Below are 23,943 nucleotides of genomic sequence, written 5' to 3' on the forward strand. Positions count from 1 at the left end.
CTTGTTGATATTAATGTTTTTTTGGCATGCCAACAGCAGCAGCAACAGCAGCAGCAAAACTAACAAGAATAACAACAAGAAAATCAACAACCTGGCAGACAATAGCAATAACCATAATGAAGCATAACAATGAGGCATAGAGACCTGCTGCTGCTGCTAGATACATTCGCGCACCAACCGGTGTTTGAGGCAGCGAGGCCGATTTCAATTTGTATTTACATTCATTCGACGAATAGGTTAGTCAGTATTCAAGCGCGGCTTGAGCGTGTTGTGCGGTGCGGCAAAAATTAAGCGGACCAACGTTATAGCAAACATCAGTGGTGGTGGTAACGGTAGAGGTGCCAATAAGCTGGTTCGTTGCTTGTGCAGTTGTTTGGCAACAGTAGTTGAATGCAGTTGATGGTGGCCGTTGTGGCATTGGATATCATTTTTGTAAATTTCGAAGAACGAAACGCTCAAGTTCTAAAGTACGATTTGTGACGTTGAAGCGAATTCTAATTAACGAAAGAAAACAAGTTTTTGTATACCTATTTAGCAAAAATATCATATTTGACACTTTTTCAACCGAATTCGCAGTTAAAAGGCAAAAAAAGACTGCAGTGTTGGCTTTGGTCTCTGATAAAAACGGAAGTTTGTAACACAAGTAACGGAAAGCAATAAAATTGCAAAGTTTATGAAAGCCATAAAACGAAATTACATAAAGCGTGAATTAATAATATGGGCGCGAATAAAGAAGCACATAAAATCTAACGCCAATTAAAAACACAAGCAAGTTTTTGTAAACTGCTACTAGAAACGACTAAAAGCAACTGAAATAAAATCTAAAAAAAGTCTACAAAGTATCCAGTAGCTGAAAATTGCCGAAATGACGCGAAACTAATACATAGCTTTAATATAATTTAAATCCGTTAAATTTCAGTACAAACAGATATGTCTACAAAGTCTCCACAAGTCACAAACTACCAAAAACTATACGCAAACTCTTTAAAACGGCAATAAAGCACAGAACAAGGCTTTGTAGAAAAGTCTCCAAGATTGAAATATACAAAAACCTAATTTTACGAAGGTTGGAATAGTGAACAATTTCTAAAAGTTGTGACACAAACTTACTGCATCCTAAATCCGGTAATAAACGAGGATATAGGAATCAAATCCATAGCATCTAAATACAACCAGATAGATACTCCGAACTTCTACAACAGAGACCATTCAAGGTTGCCAGTTTGAAGTCATCTCCGCACCCAAAATGTCCGCTATGATAATGTTGCGTCGCTTCATCGACCTCCTCCTCTTTTTCGTACTAATTGGCGTTGAGATCGCGCTGCGCCAATGGATGCCACCACAGAAGCGCGGCTTCTTTTGCGGCGATGAGTCGTTGCAGTACCCCTTCACCAGCGCACAGACTTTTGGTTTTGGCGCGCTATGCATTGTCGTCCTTGGCATTCCCTTCTTTGTCATCCTCATCGTGGAACTCTTTCGACAGCTATCACATAGCCGTGGCAAGCAGCATGGGCCTGTAGCGCACGAATCCAACGACGATTCTTGCCACTGCGGACGCCGCTGGAAGAATATTTACGCGCAACTCGGCTACTACTTGCTGGGCATGCTGATGACGCTAATCGCCACCGAGATACCAAAGCGCGCCATTGGGCGCCTGCGCCCATATTTCTTTAGCATTTGTAAGCCACGGCTGGTCGATGGCACCAACTGTGACTTTGAACGCAACGAAGGCCAATACTTCGGCGAATACACTTGCGAAAGTGATCTTAGCCAGAAAATGATGGCCGAAATGGCAATGTCCTTTCCCAGCGGACACTCCTCACTCGCATTCTACGCCATGGTTTACATCGCACTGTACCTGCAAGTGGCGCTCAGCACACGCGGCTCCAAGCTACTCAAACATTTCCTGCAATTTGGCTTTGTTATGTTGGCTTGGTTTGTGGCGCTGACACGCGTCAACGATCACTGGCATCACTGGTCCGATGTGCTGGTGGGTATACTGTTGGGCACGCTATTTGCGTGGTTGGTGGCGCGTTACGTGGCCAAGTTGTTTGAGGGCCGTTGCTCGTCGTCCACATCAGCCGCGGCGGCGAAATTGTTGGCACATGCCAGCGTAGCCTCTGCGTCGGCGCAATCGGCGACGCCGGTATTGCCTGCGTACACATTTGGCAGTGTGCCGTATCTGCAGCACCACGGACCAAATCATGCCGCCTACGGTCAGACATACCACAATTACGGCTACGTGCCATAAAGTGGGCATGGCGGAGGGAGAGAAGAAGCAAATGGGCACGAATGGCAGCTGCAGTGCAAAAACAAAAATATATACGAGTACGTCCAAGTGCAGCTGAGTTGCAGTGAAAGCCGTTGCAATTTTGTTATTGTTTTATTGTTTCTTAATTTTTTGCTTAAATTTAAGTTTGCAACGCACGCATGTTTGGTATTGGAATTTGAAAAGAAAAGAGAAACGTTTCGTACAACATACCTGTGTACATTGAATGTAGCATTTCTCGGTTAAGTGATTTCGTTGAAGTCTTTCAAATCAGAGTCGAATTTTAATTGTAACTTACCTTTAGGGCAAATACATACATGTACCAAGTTATGACCTTTTAATATTTAAGGTGTTGATTGGCTTAAAAGTTCAGTTAATTCTTGTGAACACTAAAAACTAAAAAAGAACATTTGGTTCATTCAAAAACAGTGACCAGATAAAAAAATAATAATTTTTGGAGTCTCCAAAAAACTCTCCAAGTTCTAGTAAAGTATAATATTTATTTATTTCCCAGTTTAGTTAGTACCTAAAAACTCAAAATAAAGTTTTTAGTTTAAGATTTGTAACTCTCCAAAAAGTCTCCAGAGTTAGAAATTGCTAAATTCTAATTTTTATATATTAAAATGGCAGCTAGACCCCAAAACACAAGAGTTTCACTTAATTGTAAAAGTCTTCAAAAAGTTTTCAATGGCAATACTATTTGATAACTCACAACTGCTATAGTTTTAGTATCTATATATTTTGGGAAAATATTATTATACCATAAAAAATAGAGTAAAATCAAGAGTTTACTTCTGGTCAGTCAAAAATTTAGTTTCCAATTATGCTAATGATTTCTTTCTATTCGAATTTATTTCTAATAATAAATTGTTAGAGATAAACACTTAGTTATTATATACATATAAATTTATATATTTATATAATTATAAATATATTTATTGTGTACATAATATATTTTACTATACGAATGCTTGTGAGAAAAATTTGTAACACAGAGCTAGCACTGTTTTGTAAGCGAAATTCGCCTTTTCATATCGAAGAGCTTTAACACTTTTATTATATCTAAATAAAAAGTACAGCTATTGTTATTTTAAATTATTTTAATGTGTTAATTTATTAATTTACAGTCTACCCAACAGGTGTTGCTAATTTTCAGCTATGACAAACAAAGTAATTTGAATCCCATTAAATTAACGTAAAAAAATTGCCATTATTTTCGCTTGTTTGGACGGAAATTGTGTCGAATTTATGAGAATTACTTACGTCAACTTGTAAGGTTTGCAGTAAAGGTAAGCAGTACTTAAATCTGATACAATTGACGAAACAGGCAAAATAATTATTTTTCTGCCCTCTGTGTATAATGACCATGACATTTTATTTCCAATACAATGATTCGAATTATTCCTATCTGCGAAAATGCATTGTTTTAAAATGAGATTACGAGGAGATTTACAAATGTAGTCGATTCAAAATTGAAATGGGTAAGTGTCTCGCAAAGCACTGGTTCCATACTGGATACATCTTGACTGCTTATAAAGTGGTGAACAGTCTAAACTAAATCTTAACTATAAATATTATACAATTCCACGATTTTTTATTTTTTTTGAGTACTTTGAAACATTTAAAAAAAGCATTAATCACTGACTTAAAAATCAATAATGAGAAAATTAGTAACAAATTAGTTGAATGCTTCCAAGTTATCAGTTAGCAACAATTATCTGTTTTTGCAGCAAAAAAGGTGCTTAGTCTATTAACAAAAAATTCAGTTGTGCTTCTAAGAACGCTTGTCTATTAGTCCGTTAAAAACAAATGCTTCCTAAAATTAAATTAAAATAAATTTTTATCAGCAGCACAAAAGTGGTTCCCACATTTTTCTGCTTTATTTTCACCAAAAATTTTATTTTTTTTATTATTTTTTTTTTGCGTCAATGACACAAGTGTTTTCAGCGAAGTACGCGTTCAATTTGCGCCGACAGGTATTTGCATTCACAAATTGAATTTATTAAAAAAAAAAGAATAAAAAAACGTAAAACGCAGTTAAATTGTATGGTATAATTATTTAATTTTGCAGCGCAAACCAATTGGACAAATAAAAGTATAAAAGTATGTGTGCATAAATGTATGAAGCCGTAGTTGTTTAGTGGAAAAAAGTAATAGGAATAGTAGGTAGTGCTGTATAAAAGTAATCCAACAAGTATTGCTTCAATAAGCATGACTGTCGCTGTTGTTCTTTTTAAACGAGTAGCAGTACCACTTGACTAAATTTCAATTTATTTATATTTTTGCGGCGCTTCCAAAAAAATGGTTTCTTTTCAACATCGCCAACACTACGATATTGAGGGTATATATATTAGGGTGGTCCAAAAAAAAGGTAAAGACGGAACTTCAATGTTCTCACCCCCTAGGATTGTTCTATACCGAAAAATACGCTCCTATTTTTTTATTCCATCAAAAAATATTTAGAGGTCGCCCAAAGCGTTTACAGTTTTCGATTTTTCGTAGCTCTTATTATTTACGGTATAGGGGCAAAAAAAAAAATGCTAAAAGTCCCCACTTAGCTTTCTAGGTTTTGCTTTTCCACAGGTCAGATATCTCTCCGGACATTGCATTGCAGGAACTTATTTCCGTACAAAAAATGCTGTAAAAAATTTCATTTCATGTAAAGGTACTATGTAACCTAGGGTGTTCCAAAAATGCATGTGAAAAAGTAAGGTCGGAATTTGTATGCTCTCACCTCATAGGATTGTTAGTTTTCCATGTATTTTATATGGGGAAAAACAACTTTTCGTAGAAATGGTATTGAATTCTTTAAAATCAATATTTTTCGATCAGAAAAATCCGGTTCTCTTCAGTTGCCAAGTAATGCAGGAGTAATGCAGGAGATTGTTTTCTTTAAACGCGTTTAAATCTCGTGCACTTCGCAAATACTTTTTCGAATTGAGGACAAATAAAGGGGGGATCGAAATGTCATATTATCATTTTGAAGGTATGTCTGACGGAATTCGAATATGAGACCACCTACAGCTGAATATGTAAACAAATATGAAATGTAATAAAATAAATAAAGTAAATAAATAAAGAAAATAAATAAATAAATAAAAATATTTCTTTTCCTATTGATATTTTATGTCCAAAAGTACATCTATTGCAGAGGTAACCACCCTTGACTATTTCGCGGCCATCGCCATAGAAATATAGTTAGATTTTGTCAAAGAAAATATACAGATAATAGTGACTGTTAGCTCCTTCCTAATCAACTTAAAGTTAGCTTATAGTTAGATACATTTACTGCAGCGACATGTTTATCCGTACAAATCGCGTGCTGTAGTTGAGTGCGCAAAGATGCATGCCACAATTTCCCATTTGCCGCCAAAACCTGTGACACGGACTTTATTTTGTATTTTTAAATTTTTCTATTCTATTTTTTTAGTTTTGTAAAGCGACATGCGACACATTACTTTCGTATGTCATCGCCGTGGAGAAATTCTTGTATCTTTTCATGCGTAGGTTATAGGGGCTATCCATTACTTTTTGCATTCCCAAACATTACCTTCTCCCACTGGGTTGTTGATATCCAGAGAAGGTCAGGGTTCAAATTCTACTGCAGGCAACATGCAAATTAAATGTTTTTTCCCCCTTTTTTTTCTTGATTATTAACTTCACGGATGCTTTTTCAGAACAAATGCGGTCATTTTAATGTGCGCGTAATTGTATTGAATATTTACCAATATACAGTACTTTCGTGGACGTTTATAGTAAGATCAATTACGTTTCTGATTGATTTTAATATTTCTTTCCCGCAGTGTACCGCAGAGCTTTACAACAACACAGACTTAGTACGGCGAATTAAAATACAGAAAAGAAACGACTGGTGTTTGAGTTCGGTCAAAATTGTTTTACCTTTTACAGCACTAAACAAGAAGAGGAAGAACATATGGCTTCCTTATCATCTTAGCTTTAGATTAATCAAGCCCTATAAGCTGCTCACATGAATTTAAAGTAAAATAATTAAATAACTTACAGAATGCACTTGAAAATTTTGCGCAAAAAACAAAATTGTTAGTATGAACTTTTTAATTGCTTTAAATTGAAATTAGTTTCTACTTGCAACGCGACTAAGTAGAAACAAAAAAATTTGTAGACAATGCGTGGGTTGATTCCTAGAATATTAATAAGGCAGACAGTGGCTTCGCGCAGGATGGTTATCAACAATCAGAGTCAAACAAAAGTACTAAGGTAATAAATCCTATTTAGAAATAATTTACAAAATAAAATAAAGGAGGAAGCCAAATATGGAAGAAAGGCAACGCATAATAAATCTTAACCACTGATGCACACTTTCTGACTCATATGTAATCTGGGGTTAAGATGCTAATTGGCTTGATCCGCGCCATGAGTGTGTACGTACATACATGTTTTTGTTGACGTAAAATTTCAAAACTACATATGGGACTGTCCGCATTTAACGCTTGGAGAATAACTCATGTATTGATAATGGAGCTGGGAAAGCCGACATTTTGCTGCGTCAGCATTATATTATTATTACTATATTTTTTTTTTTTTGTTTTAGGGGCAAAGCAACAGGGATTGGATGATTTGCTTTAAACTGCTAGTATGCGCTTACACAATAAGTTAGTATTTGGCCAAGCTTCTCCTCCGTCTTGTCTTTTGTTTTTGATGTTAGTCGGACACTGGGCTTGATCCCAGGCCCTGTGGAATGGTAGTTAGCAGTTCTAGCCACTACACTACAGCGGCCGCTTTATTTACTGCTTAAAAATTTTTTATTTTTTTTTTCGTCAAATCTCGGTTTTATTTGATGTACTCCAAAACATGTATTTTTAATGGTCTCAAGGTTAATTTTGTTGCCTGTTATTTCATGATTTGTTTGCTGACAAATTCTATTCTATCACTATTACCACGCCATTATCTTCACAAAGACTTTCACTTACAGGCTTTTCATCATTAGCGACGAAATTGCTTTCGCCTAAGTAAAAGCAACTTCTTCAACTATGTCGATCTTCCACTCAGCCGGCGATATACTAGCCCAAAGTTAATTCCTGTTGCTTTATTTGATGAATGTTCGAAAATTATCTCTCTTGATAAAAAAGCCCAGGTAAATTGGTAATTGGTAAATTTATTTGGTACAACAAATGTGTCTATCAGAGCATTTGGCAGTCCAATATAAAAAAAATGAGAATATGTAACATATGTACATATATATGAAAAATATATATATTGTTTTGCAATAAAGCTTGTTAAGAATTTTAAACTGATAGAATTTTTTCCAAAGGTGGTGGTATACTAAATTATAAATTAAATTGCATGAACACCGTTCATCAATTCTGGAAATCTATTCTGTCTTGTCTAAGAAAAACTTTTGTACTAAATTCATGTCTACATGTCAACCCCGTTCTTGCATTTTGTTGTTTTAACGTCAATTTTTTACGCATTGCTACGAAAACTTCATGGCGACCCACCCAATATTACTAATAATATAAATAATACTAAATTTATATCCATTTCTATCTCGAAATCTCAGAAAGCCTACCATTTGTGTGAATGAACTTGTGGCCATATGTACCCTCGTATAAGTTATACGATTCATAAATTATGATTCATTAATTGAGAAATCGAAGACACCATACGCCGGAATTTCTCGCTTCACCAAAGATTGGCGGTTTTACACTAACTCGATTTTCAGTGGAATCGATGCTGATGCTGCGCAACGGTGGTTTGGGAAATATAAAAATTACAAAATTTCAACATCACAGTGATGCGGATGCTGACGAAAACGTATAACTATTTATATCTAGAAGAAAACCATATGAAAATAATGAGCTGTTTTTTTCTCTCTCTTTTTGTAATTTAAAAACAAAAGTGTGAAACAGCTGCTGAAAATAAGCACTGAAACACAACTAACAAATTAATGACCGAAAGCGCTGTTTGTGCGCGCATGCTAATAAGTCTTGCGAAAGGTATTTGCTTAATTTATGAAACACTCAAATTTAGCAAAAAAAAATTTAGAATTCTCCGCTAATCTTCTCTTTAATGCTTAATTTATTAGTCGAAAAACAATGTAAAGGTCATTGGGTTGTGTGGGGGAAAAATACTTCAAAAGAGTTGCTCAATCGCTAAGCTGCCAAAAGACACAGTTATTAGCGCGTAACAAAGGTGAGAATAATGACAAAATAAATTGCAAATTCTATAAAAGCCAAAAGCATTTGCAAAAAATCCCATAACAAGCTTCAAACAATTATCTTCAGCTTGAAATCACTCTCCACTGCAGACAGCTATTTAGTCACCTAGTCAGCATAATGCGCATGCGTTGTTGCTCACCTAACATCGCCTTTTATTGTTTGTCGCACCCCGCTTGGCGATTGTATCTCTTCATTGTATGTAGCTTGCTGTGTAGCTCTTGTCTTGTCCAGCACGTGCAACTTAAGAGCTAAGGCTTTTGGTCATACAAACTTTCCAAACCACATTCTTCCACTTGTTTATTTATGGGCGTCTATGTTTGTATGGAAACTCGCATCTTTGGCTGCTATATTCATTCAGCAATTTACATATGTTAGTTTTTCTTATACATACATAGGTACATATGTGAATATGTACATATGTATGTATATTTTTCTTTAAATCTTTTATACCATTGCCGCTGAAGAACTTAATGTGTATTTTAAATAAGTTATCAATTAACATAAATTCAGTTGCTGATCTGCATATGTCGCACTTAAGCGGCGGAGAACAAGTTGAGGAGAAGTTGGCGACCCGCTAGGTATTGACAACCGCTTAGAATAGGTGTGTAAGGAATTTTAGAAAATAGCACGCACTTCTGTTTTCGACTTCCAACTATGGCACTTTACCTATTTGCCCCAATTTTATTTATTATTTCCCACACTTTTGCAAAACAAAATTTTAACCCTTGATAACCGAGGGGTTTAAAGGGGTCACTTTTTAATTAGTGGTTTTATTAAATAAGTTTGAAAATGTTAACCCTGAACAACCGAGAGGTTAAAATGAGTCAACTTTTTAATAAGTGGTTTTACCAAAAAAGTTTGCAAATGTTAACCCTTTATAACCGAGGGGTTTAAAGGGGTCACTTTTGATTAGTGTTTTTATTGATAAAGTTTGAAAAATTTTAACCCTTGATAAACGGCTGTTAAATAAAAGTGGTCAACCTTTTAATAAGTGGTTTTATTAAAAAAGTTTGAAAATGTTAACCCTGAATAACCGAGGAGTTAAAAGGGGTAAACTTTTGAATAAGTGGTTTTACCAAAAAAGTTTGAAAATTTTAACCCTTTATAACCGAGGGGTTTAAATGGGTCACTTTTAATAAGTGGTTTTATCAAAAAAGTTTGCAAATTTTAACCCTTGATAACCGAGGGCTTAAAAGGATAAACTTTTTAATTAGTGGATTTATTAAAAAAGTTTGAATGTAGTTTTTTTTTTAATATCTATAAATATGTATTAAAGAAAAAAATGGCAGTTAGTTATAAAAACTATTTATATAATGGCTACTTTGAAAAACGTTGTCACATTTTATTAAAATAGGTTAGGTTGAAGTGGCTGTGAGTGACCAACTAGCACACCTAGGCCCTTAGATTGTCGGCCCGTTGTAATACGACGCGGTTTGTTAGAACCCTCCTTCTCAAACCATCGCATTGATTTCGCGAAACCCAGAAGTTGCCGTATGTCTATTTCGGCTATGTCGGTTAGGTCTTCGAATATATTAATTTCAATTGAAAACTTGAAAGGTCTGAATTTCCTTACTTGTGTTGAAAAGTTAAAAGGAGCAGCCTTTGCTGCAACAAAATTGTAAACAGCCCTTTGTTTCCGCCATTTATTGAGTCTCTCTCCATATGGTAACCAGTTCACTACCTACAGTGTCAAAACTACCTACAAAAAAGCCGTTTTCTCGGAAATGCCAAAAAATTGCAACCTGAAGTTGACGAATTAAAATAAACAATTTTAATTTTATACGTTTCTGATAGTGCAAACTCAGCCAAACATGGTTAGCATTTGCAAATTCAATAAAAAAAATAATTAATTAAAACTTATGTATGTCAAAAGCATGTATTTTTCCTACCAAAACAATACCAGTTATATGTTACTTTTTTATTTTCTATAGTTTTTTTAAATTTTTTAGATAATTATTAAATTAAATTAGATAATTAGTAAATTAAATTAAATTTGACCACCTGCTAAGCAGTTGTGGTTCGTTATTAGATTTGAAGTCTTTTTTATCTAATACCAAAGACAAAAAGTTAATTTTTTTTATTTGTTTTTGTTATTTTATGGCCTTATGACAATTATATTCAACGGCCTCGAGCTCAATAAAAATTGTTGAAGTTAATTTTTTTCAGTAAGAAAAATAACTTTGCAAAGCAATGAATGGGTATACTAATAAAACGTAACTATAGTAACATCGATAGCGACAAAAATATCGATATTCATACCGATATAACGATAGCAATTGAATATCGACAGTAATATAAATAGCGATATCCATAGCGATAACGATATTGGTAGCGATGTTTTCAATATAATCCGAAGTATGTTCTTTCATATTCACCTACACATGTAGACATCACATTGTGACTTATAGTGCCATACACAACAACAAAATACAACGATTGACTACATTCGATATTCATAGCGCTTCTCTCAACCTCATGGGATCGACTCCAGATTAGATTAGGTAAAATAAGACTGGGATAAGACAGGATTGTTAGGCGGGCACAAGATTGAACCTTTTCAACCTCTACAAGGTGCAACGACAAACATGCCTATATGCAAGCTGAGCATGTCACCCCTGGACATGTTACTCATAGAAAAACACCTGAAAAATGTTGCAGCTAAGAGCGCTCTGAGTCTTAGGGGTCGAATAGATTACAAACTTGCCGGAGACATGACGCTTCGGTTCTGGACAGAGTCGAGGTGGAGTACAGAAATGACTGAGAACTGGATATCGTTCTAAAAGATGACGTGAGAAATGTCTCTGTAATGGACATTCATTGCTTTGCAAAGCCATTTCTATCAGAAACTGTCATTCAGCGAGGCCTATACACCTACAGTTTAACTTAGCGTACAACTGGAGGAACCGGATGAGTACGCCAAAAAGGGTTATCGACCTTTTTGTACGAAATTATACGAACGCGTTTTTTATACTGGCAAAGCGTCGACATGAGAAGCAGCATCAGTGGACCAATCTGCGCACATACACATGTACTCTTTTTCATGTATTTTCCAGTACTCTTAATCCTATTAAACTTCTTGCAACAGCAATTTTTTCCTAGTGGCCTTCTTCTACTTAGCAAGTGAACTGCTTTTGTTCGACTTCTTGAGCGTCGATGGCTGCGATTAGTTGACAGAGCAAGTTTATGGCTGGGAATATTATTTTCATGGGAGTGTTTTTTCTAAATTGTTTTCATTACTTGTACGCTTTGTTATGGCTGTTTTTGTTGTTATTGCCTTTGTGACATTTAGATGCGCTGTTTACTTTTGTTGTAATGAAGCTAATTCTTTTTGTGAAGTGTTGTTGTATGTCTGAATTTGGGTGTTCAATGCGATGCGGCGTTGTTTTAGTAATCTTATTATTGTTGTAGTGAGGCTTATTGTTATAGTGGCGAGCGCTGTTGTTATTGTAACGATTTTTTGTTGTTCTAAACTTGTTATTATTGTAATTTGCCTTTGTTGTTGAGTTAATACTGTATGCATTGTTGCTATTTAGTTTTGTATAACAACGAGTGTTGTTGTTGTTCCTGCAGCTAACTATTGTACAGCCGGTTCGCCACTTTGTATTTGTAATAGCACTTAAATTTTTGTTCATACATATTACCTCCGCAGCCGAGGTATTGTTGACTTTACAAACTTATATTAGCTTGTTGGTATTTTGATTGCTATTATTATTGATTCTCGGGTAGTGTTTGAGTGTGTTTTTTTGCTGCTTAAACTTTTTAATTCAAATTTTTTCCATAAACCAAACTTACAGCGGTTTAGCTCAAATTCTATTTTGAAATTCGATGCAATATTCATATGTAAATTTGATTTTCAGAAAAAAAAAAAAAAAATTCCATCAGCCGCTGAAATCATCGCAGCATTCTCATAGATTTCGACAAGTTCGTGGCTTCAGTCTTCGATGTCGCTTCGACGCGTCTGGCAGGCAGGCGTAAATTGACGCTTATTTAGTGAAATAAGTAAAGTGCGCGCGAAAAAACAGATTTCCAAGGCAAAGGAAACAAAGAAGAAGAGTTTTAATTATTCAAGAACGCGCAAGTAAACAGCAGGAAATAATGAATTTGACTTTAGCAGACGCAGCGGAAAATTGCGAAAAATAAAATTGAATGGAATTAAATGATATTGAATGAGCAGCAAACAACTTTGTAACAACTAACAAGCAAACAACGGCGCGTAAAAAAAAACGCGAAAGCTAATTAAGTCAAACAATCAAATCAGCAAAGCAGACATTTCGCATTAAACTAATCAAGTACGCGCGCGCGCGCCCCGGTTCTACTACCCCTTTAGACTCGCGCGCTACCCACACATCTTTCCCGGTTGTTCCTGTGCCGCACTTCGAGTGAACACGCGCCACGAGTAGAATGTGCAAAAGCCCGAGCTCGCGTCTGCTGCTGCGTCTCATCGTAGATGTCGTGATTTTAATTGCGCTCTGTTGCGTTGCGCTAATTGCGCTCCCGAAACTCTTGGCGACCACGCGACGCGGCTTCTTTTGCAGCGACGCGTCATTACGTTACCCTTACACCGCTTCGCTGCTAAGTCGCGTACACATCACCATAGTGGTGATCGCGCTCCCCGCCGCCTTCATGCTGGTGGTAGAGATGTTGTGGGCGGCAGTGCGCGCCGCGCGTAAGCAAAAATCAGCAAATACCGCTGCGGGCAACACCGCAGTTGGTAAGCGCGCCGGTGGCGCTCAGCAGTTTGTTTTCGTTGGCATTAGCGTGCCAACCTTCGTCAGTGAGTGCTACAAAATTGTGGGCATCTACTTCTTCGGCTTGGCGCTTGTATTGATAGCGGTGAACGCCACCAAACACTTTGTCGGCCGCTTGCGTCCATACTTCTTCGATGTATGTCAGCCGCAGCTGCTAGAGACGCTTGGCGGTGGCACAGCCTGTGATCGCTATGCGGAGGAGGCACAAAATATCACCGGCTATATTGAGGACTACGAATGCTATGAGCTGGCCGCCTCTGCTAACTTGCTCACCATGGCGCGGCATTCGTTTCCTAGTGGATTCACTGCCACCGTTTGCTATGCTATGTGCTTTGTGATCTTCTATCTACAGGCGCGCCTCACTGCAGGTGCTTTGTTGATATATAAGACGTTGCTGCAGTTTGGTTGTCTAACTTTGGCCACACTGGTTGGAATGGAGCGGTTCTATACGCATCATAATCACTGGACGGACATTGCGGCTGGCGCGGCTTTGGGACTAATAATTGCTGCGTTTGTGACGACTTCTGTGGCCAAACTGTTCAAGAGAATACCGCTGAAAAGGCGCAAGCCGCGTGAGGATGCTACGACCATTTACGGCTATTATGGAGTCAATCGAGTGGCTAGATATCATTGAATGAAATATAAAGTGTTTTGAAATAAAAAATATTATTTTCTTTTAAGTTAGTTGATTAATATTTCAATATTGTAATTTGGAATTATACACTTAGTCCTCTTGGCGGTATGTTCTTTTTTGTGAGAAGATAAAATGCAACAGAAGAGAATTACGAAAATATGTAGTAGACCAGGGGCGGACATTGCAATTAAAAGCATGAACTAAAAGTGGCAGTGTCAGTGTGCTAAGTGCTTTTCAACGTTGTCGCACTCACATCGTTATGGTCTCAGTGTGTATACGTGCACGTAATATTTACGCTCTTAGTAGTAGTTTCTGTTCTGTAGACATTCTTAAGACGGGGAAATCACTAATCGAGAACCAAAGATGAAAAATCACATCCTTCGCGAAGGTATCATATTTTTACTAAATATTATGGGTTTAGACCTGAAGAGTGTCGAATTATCCTTTCACTCGGCGATTTTAAGCAATGGCTTGCAAATACCGGTTATACTCTTTGGGTAAAAACGAACTTTCTGCGACTTGAGGCTCTCCCCTTTTAACCTATTCCTTTTCGCTTTCCTTCTCTCTTGGCCAAGAAAATATATTAAACCGAACAGCTATAATGAAGCTCTGGATCGATGCACGGGTAAAAAGGCCTCCTCTAAATACCCATGTCTACATACTCGGCAATTACGAGACACCAAGAGGAGCGCTTCGCCTTTTCAGCAATTCGGCAATCCGCACCATCCTAATGGAAGAATATATCCATTTAACGAAAGACATCCATTGGTGGTCCGGCAGTAATATGCTTGCCGAGAGAAAATAGGAGCCAGTGGAAGAGACGTGAAGGCAAACCCTGATGTGCAGGTAGAGTCGAAGATCTCTACAGTTCTACTAATCCCTTCTCTGCTGATATAAACTTATTAAAAGGGCCTGTTCGTTCATCATAACCAATAATGGTCTGGAAATTAACACCGAAACATATAAAGAAGCCTGATGATGCCACGAAAAGCTAGTAAAATTGAAACAGGGCAATTTTTTAGATATTTCGAAATTTTTCGGTATTTTTTGGAACAGTTCTTTATTTTTCACGATTTTTCGTTTTTTGCTAGTGTCTTTGGGTCACTTCTCAATTTTCTCGGGTCTTTTCGAGATTCACCCGTGATTTTTCGGGATTTTTGTGGAATTCTAAGGTAACATCCCTAGATCCCTAAGGGAACTTTCTTTCCTCTGATTGTATTATTCGGGATGTTTCAATTTATTTGCAGCCTTTCGTGATTTTTTGGTATATTCTGTGTTTTTTGTTTTGGCTTTGCCCCTATTTTTTTAATTCTAGTTTTTAGTCTTTGATAAAAAATAAATGATTCGTGAATTTCTTGTTCCTTCCAGACTTTTCAAGATTCCCTCGAAATTTTGAGATTTTTTATTGTCTTTTTTTGTACTTTTTATGATTTTTCGGCCATTTTCATATTTTTTCGGGTACTTGCAGATATTTTCGGGAACAGTCGAAAATTTTCAAATTTTATTCGGAACTTTTTGGTGTTTTATATTCTGTGCAAGTAAAGCGGTAAATTTTTGATTTATGTTAGCTTTTATTTTTATGAATGCTTTAAAAAAGAGAATAACTTACCAGATTTTAAACTCGCAATATTAAAATCCTTAAGTTTACAAATTTTATTTTTTTTATAAATATTATTCAAGGTCACCGCTTTACTAGTGGGCTACTTGAAAAACATTAGTAAAGCAAAGAGAAATAAAACAAAAGCTCATGGATTAAAAAAGCTTTTCTTCAAGTAAACAGTGTACGTACGGAGGCGTAAGAATCTACAAGTGAATGTCAAGCGATCGTACAATAAGAACAATAAGCTTACCATCCACAAAATTTTAGTGTATCAAAAAAGGTACAAAATAAAGAAAACTAAAATGGAGAAGTAAGAAAAACTAAATCAAAAGAAGCATGTGGAACTCAAGCGTGTAATTAATGAGCAGAAGAGAATAAATTCATTTCGTTCCATGCAAGAGTTCACAAAAAAAAAACAAAATCAGTTAAATAAAAAGATCAGCGCATACAAGTGTAAGCAACTGTCGACAGGCAGAGTAAAAAAGAGCGAAGCGCAGTTGAAAGAAATACCAGTTACAATAACAGCGCAGCCGGCAATTTACACCCAAAGATGAAGTCGTTAATGGACCCACATTTTGACTTGTTGTTGACAAGTGTTCGCACGCCTTTCGGGGTCGACGATTGAATAAATACAATAGTGCAAGCAAGCCTATAAAAAGTGCAAACATTCATAGTTATAAACACATGTACATATGTATGTATGTACTTGCATATAAATACACAAGTACATACTTCACTTTATATGACATCGTGTTGATCTTTTGTATAAGGAACCTTCCTTCGCCTGCTGAGCACGCACTCCACTCCAAAACTTGGCGCATCATTCATTTCAGCGACAGCGCCACTCGGTGTCATGTAAAAGGAAGTAGTAGTGTCAAATGCAAACGAGGAGTTATGAGGGTGGAACTTAAGTAACGGCGGTCTTAATTCGATTTTTTTCTTTAATTTAAGCAACGGAAGCGGGTAAACAATTTGATATGCATTTTTGTAAGAAAGCAGACTTTGCAGGCGCATTAGCGCCGTTGCAAATAATTTACTTTTTTAATTCGCACATAAGTATAACATTACAGTTATTTTTTATATAGTTAAGTTGTAAACATTTATATGAAATTTAATGCTTCGTCGGCAACTTGGTTTACCGCGGGCGCTAGTGTGTTGCGCTTCAATTCATTCAATAGTCACTGATCAAGCGGCCGTCGCTGGAGCGCATCAAGTGCCAGCCGCACTTGGGCTTAGTTACATACTTCGTTGGTTAACACGCGCTGTTAACTAATTTGTTGTGTCTGAGGTGTTCGTTTTGGAAGTGTGGTTCAATATTTACTATAATGGAAGCAAGGCTAGTTAAGAGCAGTGTAGCACTAATTACTAATCTCAAAGAAAACTGAGATCTCAAGAGTTGAATCGAAATGTTAGGAAAAAATCAATGGTTGATTGAGTAAGTAAATTGTCTGAGGCCCCCTTTATTCTTTTATCCAAATATAGCCCAAAAATATTAGCGGCTGTGGTATAGTGGTTAGAAGTGCGCGCTACCATTCCGCAGGGTTCGGTGTTTCGCAATTTACTAGAAATTTTGAGAGTACACTAGTCCAACGGGCCTCAGATTCGGATTCAGCGGATCGAAATACATGTCGGTAGGTAGGCCTGGTTAAAAGCACACAACACTTTTTTTGTGTGTACAGGTGTTACCTAAAGTCACTAATAAGACGGCTGAGAAATCCAGAAAATCTTCAAGAAGTTCAGAAAAATCCCGGAATGTTCCAAACAATTAAAAAAGTTTAAATATTTTCCAAAAACCAATAAAACAATTTAAAAACTCGCAGACAAAATACAGAAAGTCTTTAAAACACGAAGAGATTTCGAAAAATGTCCGAAATGAATAAATCTAAAAACTAATAAAAATTAAACAACAAAGTTCTTAGTGAGAAATACCGAAAACCCTGATAAAACCTCAAAAATGCTTTAAATGTGCACAAAATGCCAAAAGAAACTAAACGTGTTCGAACACATATTAAAAATATTCGAAAACTTTGGAATTTTCCCCTACATACCACTAAATACCAAAGATTTAGAAAAATCGCGGAAAATTCTTAAAAGATCGTATTCACCCCTTCAAAGTACATTGAAAGCTTAAAAAAATATCTAGAACTCCAGAAAAACACCCATTATGAAAACCAAAAAAAAAAAATGTACCAAAATCTTCGAAACGCAGCAAAAAAATTTTAAAGAGAATAAAACATGAAAAACTAAAAAAAAAATAGAAATCTATTAAAGTGCATAGAAATATCGAAAGTTGATAAAAAGTTCTGAAAATTTTGGAAAGAATCTGAGAAAGGCCGAAAAATCTTTAAAGGAAAACAAATATTCCGATAATGTCAAAAAATGTAATATGTATGTATATCTCGAATATAAGAAAATTAAAAAAAAATGCATAGTATCTCAAAAAGTCTCTAATTGCCTACAAAAGTTTTGAAAGGTCCTAAAGTAATCATGAAAATTTCCCAAAAGAACTGATCTCAAACAAAAACGTTAGTTAAACAAAAAAAGGACTCAAAAAATTTATTAAAAATTCGAAGGCATCTGAAAGTCCATAAAAAGCCCTAAAAGTTCCCAAAAAAATATTCTGAAAGAAATTCCGAGTAAATCTAAAAAAAATCCATAAGAAGCCCTAATGGGATAGAGGTACAATCCAATCTACTACTCATTTAATTTCAGCTACTTCCGCTTGAAAAATATCACGGTTAGGTAATAGCAAACTGGGGAATAAACTTTGCTGCAGATTAACTGGTGAAATATCGAATACATATTTCGAAAATTTTGATTCAAATTCCATGCCATGAGATTTGTTTTCAAAGTGCCACAATGACAGCACAAACGGGCTACAACTGGTACTTAGATTCCAGGTTCGAGTTTACTGGGATTTCGCGTTGTGTTGAGATTTCAAATTAGATAAAAATATATATTTCAATTAAAGAGGTTAAGAAAAACAGGATTCGAGATTTTTTTCCTGCTCTGAAATTTGAACCGAGAATCTCTAGAATGATACGCAAGCGGTCTACTCCTTTAGCTATTGTCAGTGTTGTAATAGCGTAAGCAATTTTACAGATTTAGGGAAATTATCATTACTATTTTTGTTCAAGTAACAAAATTATGCAAAATTTAATTAACAAGTAACCGCTTTTTTGTTAATTCGTACCTTTCGTGCTCATTTGAAAATTTTAATTTCGCAAAAATATTTAACCACAACAAAAATTTTAAGATAAATAATTCCTATTGCATAAATCAAATTAAATGCCAATCTAACTGCCTGATTCCTGCAACTGACCACTTTCTTCATATGAATTATAAAAGTATATGTATGTATAATAATCATAGAGAAAAAAAAATTAAAAAACAGCAACCACTAAGCGCCAATTTAAGGCAAAGAAGAAGCTGAAAAAAGGCCGGTAAACGTAAAAAATGCTTTCAATGCAGTTTTTTAAACAAATTATTGGCTAATAAATGTCGAAATTGGGCGCTGCAGCTGCGCACTTACATACAAGCGCGGTGCGCACTTAAGTCTGACTAGAGATAATATGAAAGCTATCAATACTGTAGCTACCACACCACACATCAGTCTAAGCGAAAAAAATTGGCAATGGGAAAGTAGTAAACTTAGGCTATCTGCACACTTGTCGTCCAATCATAGTTGCGTTATCGTCTAGCCCTAAAATTTTGAGCCGAGCACATGCATTTCAAAGGAGATCTGCACACTTGTCGTTATCGGCTAGTTATCGGCAAATCATAGAAGATGCAGAAACGGATAAGTACGACAATGTCGTTTGCTAATCGTTGTGCACGCATTGTTTGTTTGCATTTTATGGGGAAAAAATAGGGAAAAAGTTAATATTTGCATTAAAATTGCATAAAAATTAGTATGTTTTGCATAAAATCTGTGGAAATTATTAAAAAGTGGATAACTGCATTAAAATTCAATAAATGTGAGCATTTTAGCTATAAAATATGATGAAATTGTAAAAAGTCTGTGTGCATGCACAAAACACATTTCAGGAAAAGAAAAGAAGAGATATAACTGAAAAATTATGTCTAGTATTGTTGCAGCACAGTCTATATTTTAAAAATTGCAGGTTTTTGTAAATATTTCGCGAGAATATCAACCAGAAAAACAGAAAATACCTGCTCCAAGTGAATTTTTAGAAGCCAAATGAATTGAAATATCACGACCGAGTGTGCGAAAGTGTAGTCGTCATGTAATCGTTGCATCATGATTGTGACAATGAAGCAACTATGACTGGACGACCAATGTGCAGAAAGCCTTAATCGAATCAGCTGAGCGTAAAAATCAAAGCAAGTAAAAGCCGCAAAGTAATGTTGGCTGTGGGTAAACTAACATGAAACAGGTGCTTTTTTTTTGTTTAGCTATGAAGGCTTATAGCTTTAGCTTGCATATGTGTATGTATGTATGTATGTATGTATGTATATACATTAAGGTGCTTCACCAAAAAAGGTTGCGGTATTTCCACCAGAATTATAAAGTCAATAATATTTAATTTGAAAATACTTAAAAAAAATCGCAATTTTCATAAGTAAGTCTATGTAGTCGGGCGATTCCACCGTCACGGGTTGGACATTTGTACAGAAACAATTTTCTTTCCTGTTTAAATTTAAGTATAAGGTACTCAACAATTCTACATTTTGTTAAAGCTACACCTAATTGATAATTATATGAGTTATTACAAAATACGAAAAAATATCCAGCTTACTTTTATATGGAAAAAATCTGATTTCTTTCTTCTGTCACATGTGGGACAAAAAAATAACCTGCTTTTTGGAGCAGATATATTTTACGGAAACTCTGCGAATTTATTTCACTTTTCTGTGTGAACTTGATGTCTTATAATAAAACAAAGAATCAGGAACACAAGCAAAGCAAAAACTACAAAACAATTATGGCTTTATTATACAAAAAAATCCAAAAATCCTCTGTCACGGGTGGGACAACGTTTGTCACGGGTAGGACACGTACGAATTTTTAGATGAAAAGGAGCTTTTAGTGTAGTCCATATATAAAGATTAGTTATTACAAAATGTAAGAAACCAAGTAGGGGTTAAATTCACTCACGTTTTATCTTAGGATAGTGCCTTTTACATACTTAGAATTTTTCCAAAAATTGGGAACAAGAAGTGTAAAATTTTTGGGCGTAATTGTTAAGGCTTGTTGAATTTTTATAATTTTTGTACGAAGTTTTAAGTGTGGATTTATGTGGTTCTGGTTATTTAATGTGCTAGGCTTTTATAAAAAAGAACTATAAGCATTAGATTAACAAAATAAAAAACCAAAACTGGTCAAGATGTAACTTAACTTAACCAGCTGACCTTAAGGGTATATAGATAATGGACGAGTCCGCGCGCACAATTTAATATATAACACAATTTTATTAAAAGCAGATGAGTTCCACTATACATTTTTCTTATCAAAATCATAAAAATCACTTCAGATGAGAGCAGAGTTTAAGCTTAAAAGATCTGCACAAAGTCTTAAAGTATAACAAATTTTATAATTTTGATGGAAATCAGTACCGAGTTTTTTTTTTTTAATGGAGAGTGATGTACCCTAATGTTCATACATGTGTACGGGTACATTTATACATATTTATGTACTACAGTAGTAGATACATATCTCCATCGATCCATATTCAATCGCTTTTCGTTGATCTACGTTTTTGTAGTAAAGCTGAATGGTAAGCGCTGTATTTATAAATAATTTGAGGATCAAATAAATATATGAGTATGTACGTTTATATTTATGTATGCATGTAAGTATGCATGCATGAATGTTTGAACACGTGGAAATATGTAGATAGTTTTGAGTTTTTGTGCTAATTTTTCGCCGTCATTGTAATAGCTTTCTCATGTCTAATTAAAAAAAAATTGGAAAAGTGAAAATTGTACGCAATTAACAATCTCTCCAGCGTTTAATCAGCTTAGATACAGCAATTATTTGATCGCAAGTCATTATTAAAGTAACGCTAAGTAAAATAAAAGATAAAATTAAATTAAACTTACCGAAAAAGGAAAAGAAAGGAATAAGAAAGAAAAGTGAAAGACGCGGTTGGAATCTTTTTTTGCAAAACCTCTAATCTATACGTCCCTATCTTGTTAGACAAGTTCTCTTATATGCCGTTATTGTATTCACCGAGTCCTAAATAAGGTAATCAATCCTAAATTATTTAGCAAAATAAATTGGCTTAATATGATTTCGATGAGAGGTTCAGTCGCAGTAAAACCAAATAGCGCTTTAAGAACGAAATAGAGGGTATAAATCTAAGGTGCTTGACGAAGCTCGTCAATAGAGATGGGTGCGGGATATCAGTACTCGCGGGACCAACGGTCCTGATTTCAAATTGGCCGGGATGGGCGGTATCGGGAAGTTCTGTAAAAATTTTGCCGGGCCGAACGGGATCAAAATCTGTTCCCGACACTCCTGATAAAAGCGCAACCTCCGCAAATTCAGAAAATCTTCCTTGAAACCGATATATGAAATATGCACTTTTTTATGTTTTATTGAGACGAAAACAAACAGCAAAGCAAAACAAAATAGTCGGAAGATGCCAGATCTTCAGCTTTCAGCTGCGTTTCAAGCTTCAAACCTCTTCAAAACGATCTTCATTATCTAAACGATTTGTCGGCGGCGAAATGAAATTTTTGATCGCGGCAGCGATATTATGAATTTGTTTGACTTAAAAAATTATCGTAAATTTATAAAAGTATATGACACAGGGGCTGAAATGAAGATAGAATATCAGGGGAATTTAAAAAATATATTTATTTTTAAAAAGGGAGAGCCACGAGATTCCCGAAAACAAAATTCCCAAACACAAATTCCCCACTTAAAAAAAAACCCCCATACACATTATCCCCGAAATCAGTCCTCAAACACGAAATGCCCACACTTGTTTGGTGACAGTGACACAAAATACCCAAAACACAAAATCACCAAACTTTTGAATAAATGATATTACCGATCATATAAACAATAGCGCAAGCCTACTCTCTACGTTTGTTCTGATTCGTAGTTACTTACTTACACCCGATTTACACGATTCAAGTAGTTGAAAGCAATTCTTGTATTATATTTGCTTCTACACTCTTCAATTTTTTTGAATTCCCCAGCTAACAATTGGAGTCATAAATGAGTTTTTAAGGAGTCCTATTTCGGTATGCTCATGATGAGCTCATTTCAGGGTCCGATATGAGGGTGTTTCCCTTCCTCCGAAGGTTGACTTTTATGAGCTTAAATTCATACATCAAATGAGCCTCATTATGAGTCATATTGGACTCTTATTAGCCTCATATACGGCTCATTTTGGACTCTTTTAAAACAATTTTTGCCCTCATATATGAATTATTTCAGACCCGTTTTGAGGCTCTTATCGGCCTCATAAATTACTACGTTCCGACTCTTATTTTAGGTTGTTCTTTGGGTCTTATTTAGCGCACTATATTTGCAAAGGAATTCAGCAAAAACTTCTTTCAAATAACATACATACATACTTACGTCCGTATACCATTCGAACATGCATTTAATAGCAACAGCTGCAGCTAAATTTTGTTAATTTTTGCTTTCTAATTATTTTCAATTTCTGTATAAACAAGTTTAGATACAAATTTCGAATCTTCATTGTTTTTATATTGCCACAAGGTGCTGGCTCATAACTTGGATCATAGATGAATCCTAAAAGATTCATATAAGAGTAAAAAAAAAATTTGTTTTTGAAACTCATATTTCTTACCTACCTAGGACTCCTTTCGGACTCATATATTCCGAACGCTCAGAATATGTTTGCGGGGTTCTGGTAATAAGTACATATGTGATTTTTATCTTTTGAATACTAGTTGAATTTTCTAAGAAAAATGAAAGTATTCCAAGCATAGCTCTATTCCGGTTTTGACCTGCACAACTGTCGCAGTATAAACTGATGGATGTATGGGTTTTTCTTTGGTCCACTTTTTTTTGCAGTACTGGAAAACTACGGTAAAAATCTTGTTGCCGCCCCTCTTTCCGTCAGTCTCTGCCCGTAAAAAACAATATCCATTTCGGATACCACTTTTGTAAACGCTTTCACTATAATATGCATATTTTCATGAATAAAACAACGTTACGCTCTTTCCATGGGGCGTATTTACTAAATACTTTTTGAAGGTGAAATGTCACATAAAAAAGTTGAATTTGTTTTGCTTTCCATTTGCTCTTACAAAAATATTTTTCTATATCTTTCTTTATCCTTAATGTGGTTCTGGTAATCTTCAGTCTGCGCTAAATTTTGGTTTGCTTTGCCTTCTAAATTATTGAATATTTCCCAAGTAATACATTTATCTTTCTTCTTCTTCTTCTTCTTATTTGGCGCTGTAACCTAAGCGATTTTGGCCGAGTCCAAAACAGCACGCCATACATTTCTCTTCTGTGCTAACTGACGCCAATTGAAAATGCCAAGTGA

At 35.5% G+C, this 23,943-nt stretch overlaps 3 protein-coding genes across 3 annotated transcripts in view; all 3 read left to right on the top strand.

The window, feature by feature from the left end:
* The first annotated feature begins 235 nt into the window (after positions 1-235).
* LOC118739350 (putative phosphatidate phosphatase) lies at positions 236-3,368 on the top strand. Its single transcript, XM_036470614.1, has one exon. It carries the CDS (start codon positions 1,247-1,249, stop codon positions 2,249-2,251), a length of 1,005 nt encoding a protein of 334 aa, XP_036326507.1. The 5' UTR covers positions 236-1,246; the 3' UTR covers positions 2,252-3,368.
* Positions 3,369-12,401: 9,033 nt separating this feature from the next.
* Positions 12,402-13,877, top strand: LOC118739943 (putative phosphatidate phosphatase). Its single transcript, XM_036471443.1, has one exon. The coding sequence runs from the start codon at positions 12,868-12,870 to the stop codon at positions 13,846-13,848; it is 981 nt and encodes a 326-aa protein (XP_036327336.1). The 5' UTR covers positions 12,402-12,867; the 3' UTR covers positions 13,849-13,877.
* Positions 13,878-16,661: 2,784 nt separating this feature from the next.
* Positions 16,662-23,943, top strand: part of LOC118739352 (putative phosphatidate phosphatase) — a 15,271-nt gene continuing 7,989 nt past the window's right edge. The window contains exon 1 of the mRNA XM_036470615.1: positions 16,662-16,883. The gene's annotated coding sequence lies outside the window, so the exon portion shown is untranslated. The remainder of the gene's footprint in view (positions 16,884-23,943) is intronic.

Source organism: Rhagoletis pomonella, unplaced genomic scaffold (genome assembly GCF_013731165.1).
Source record: "Rhagoletis pomonella isolate Grant_MI unplaced genomic scaffold, Rhpom_1.0 Rhpom_scaffold_00005, whole genome shotgun sequence".
NCBI lineage: Eukaryota > Metazoa > Arthropoda > Insecta > Diptera > Tephritidae > Rhagoletis > Rhagoletis pomonella.

Bases quoted from the DNA above. Each gene is read 5' to 3' on its own strand.
- LOC118739943 (XM_036471443.1), top strand. From the start codon at position 12,868: ATGTGCAAAAGCCCGAGCTCGCGTCTGCTGCTGCGTCTCATCGTAGAT.
- LOC118739350 (XM_036470614.1), top strand. From the start codon at position 1,247: ATGTCCGCTATGATAATGTTGCGTCGCTTCATCGACCTCCTCCTCTTT.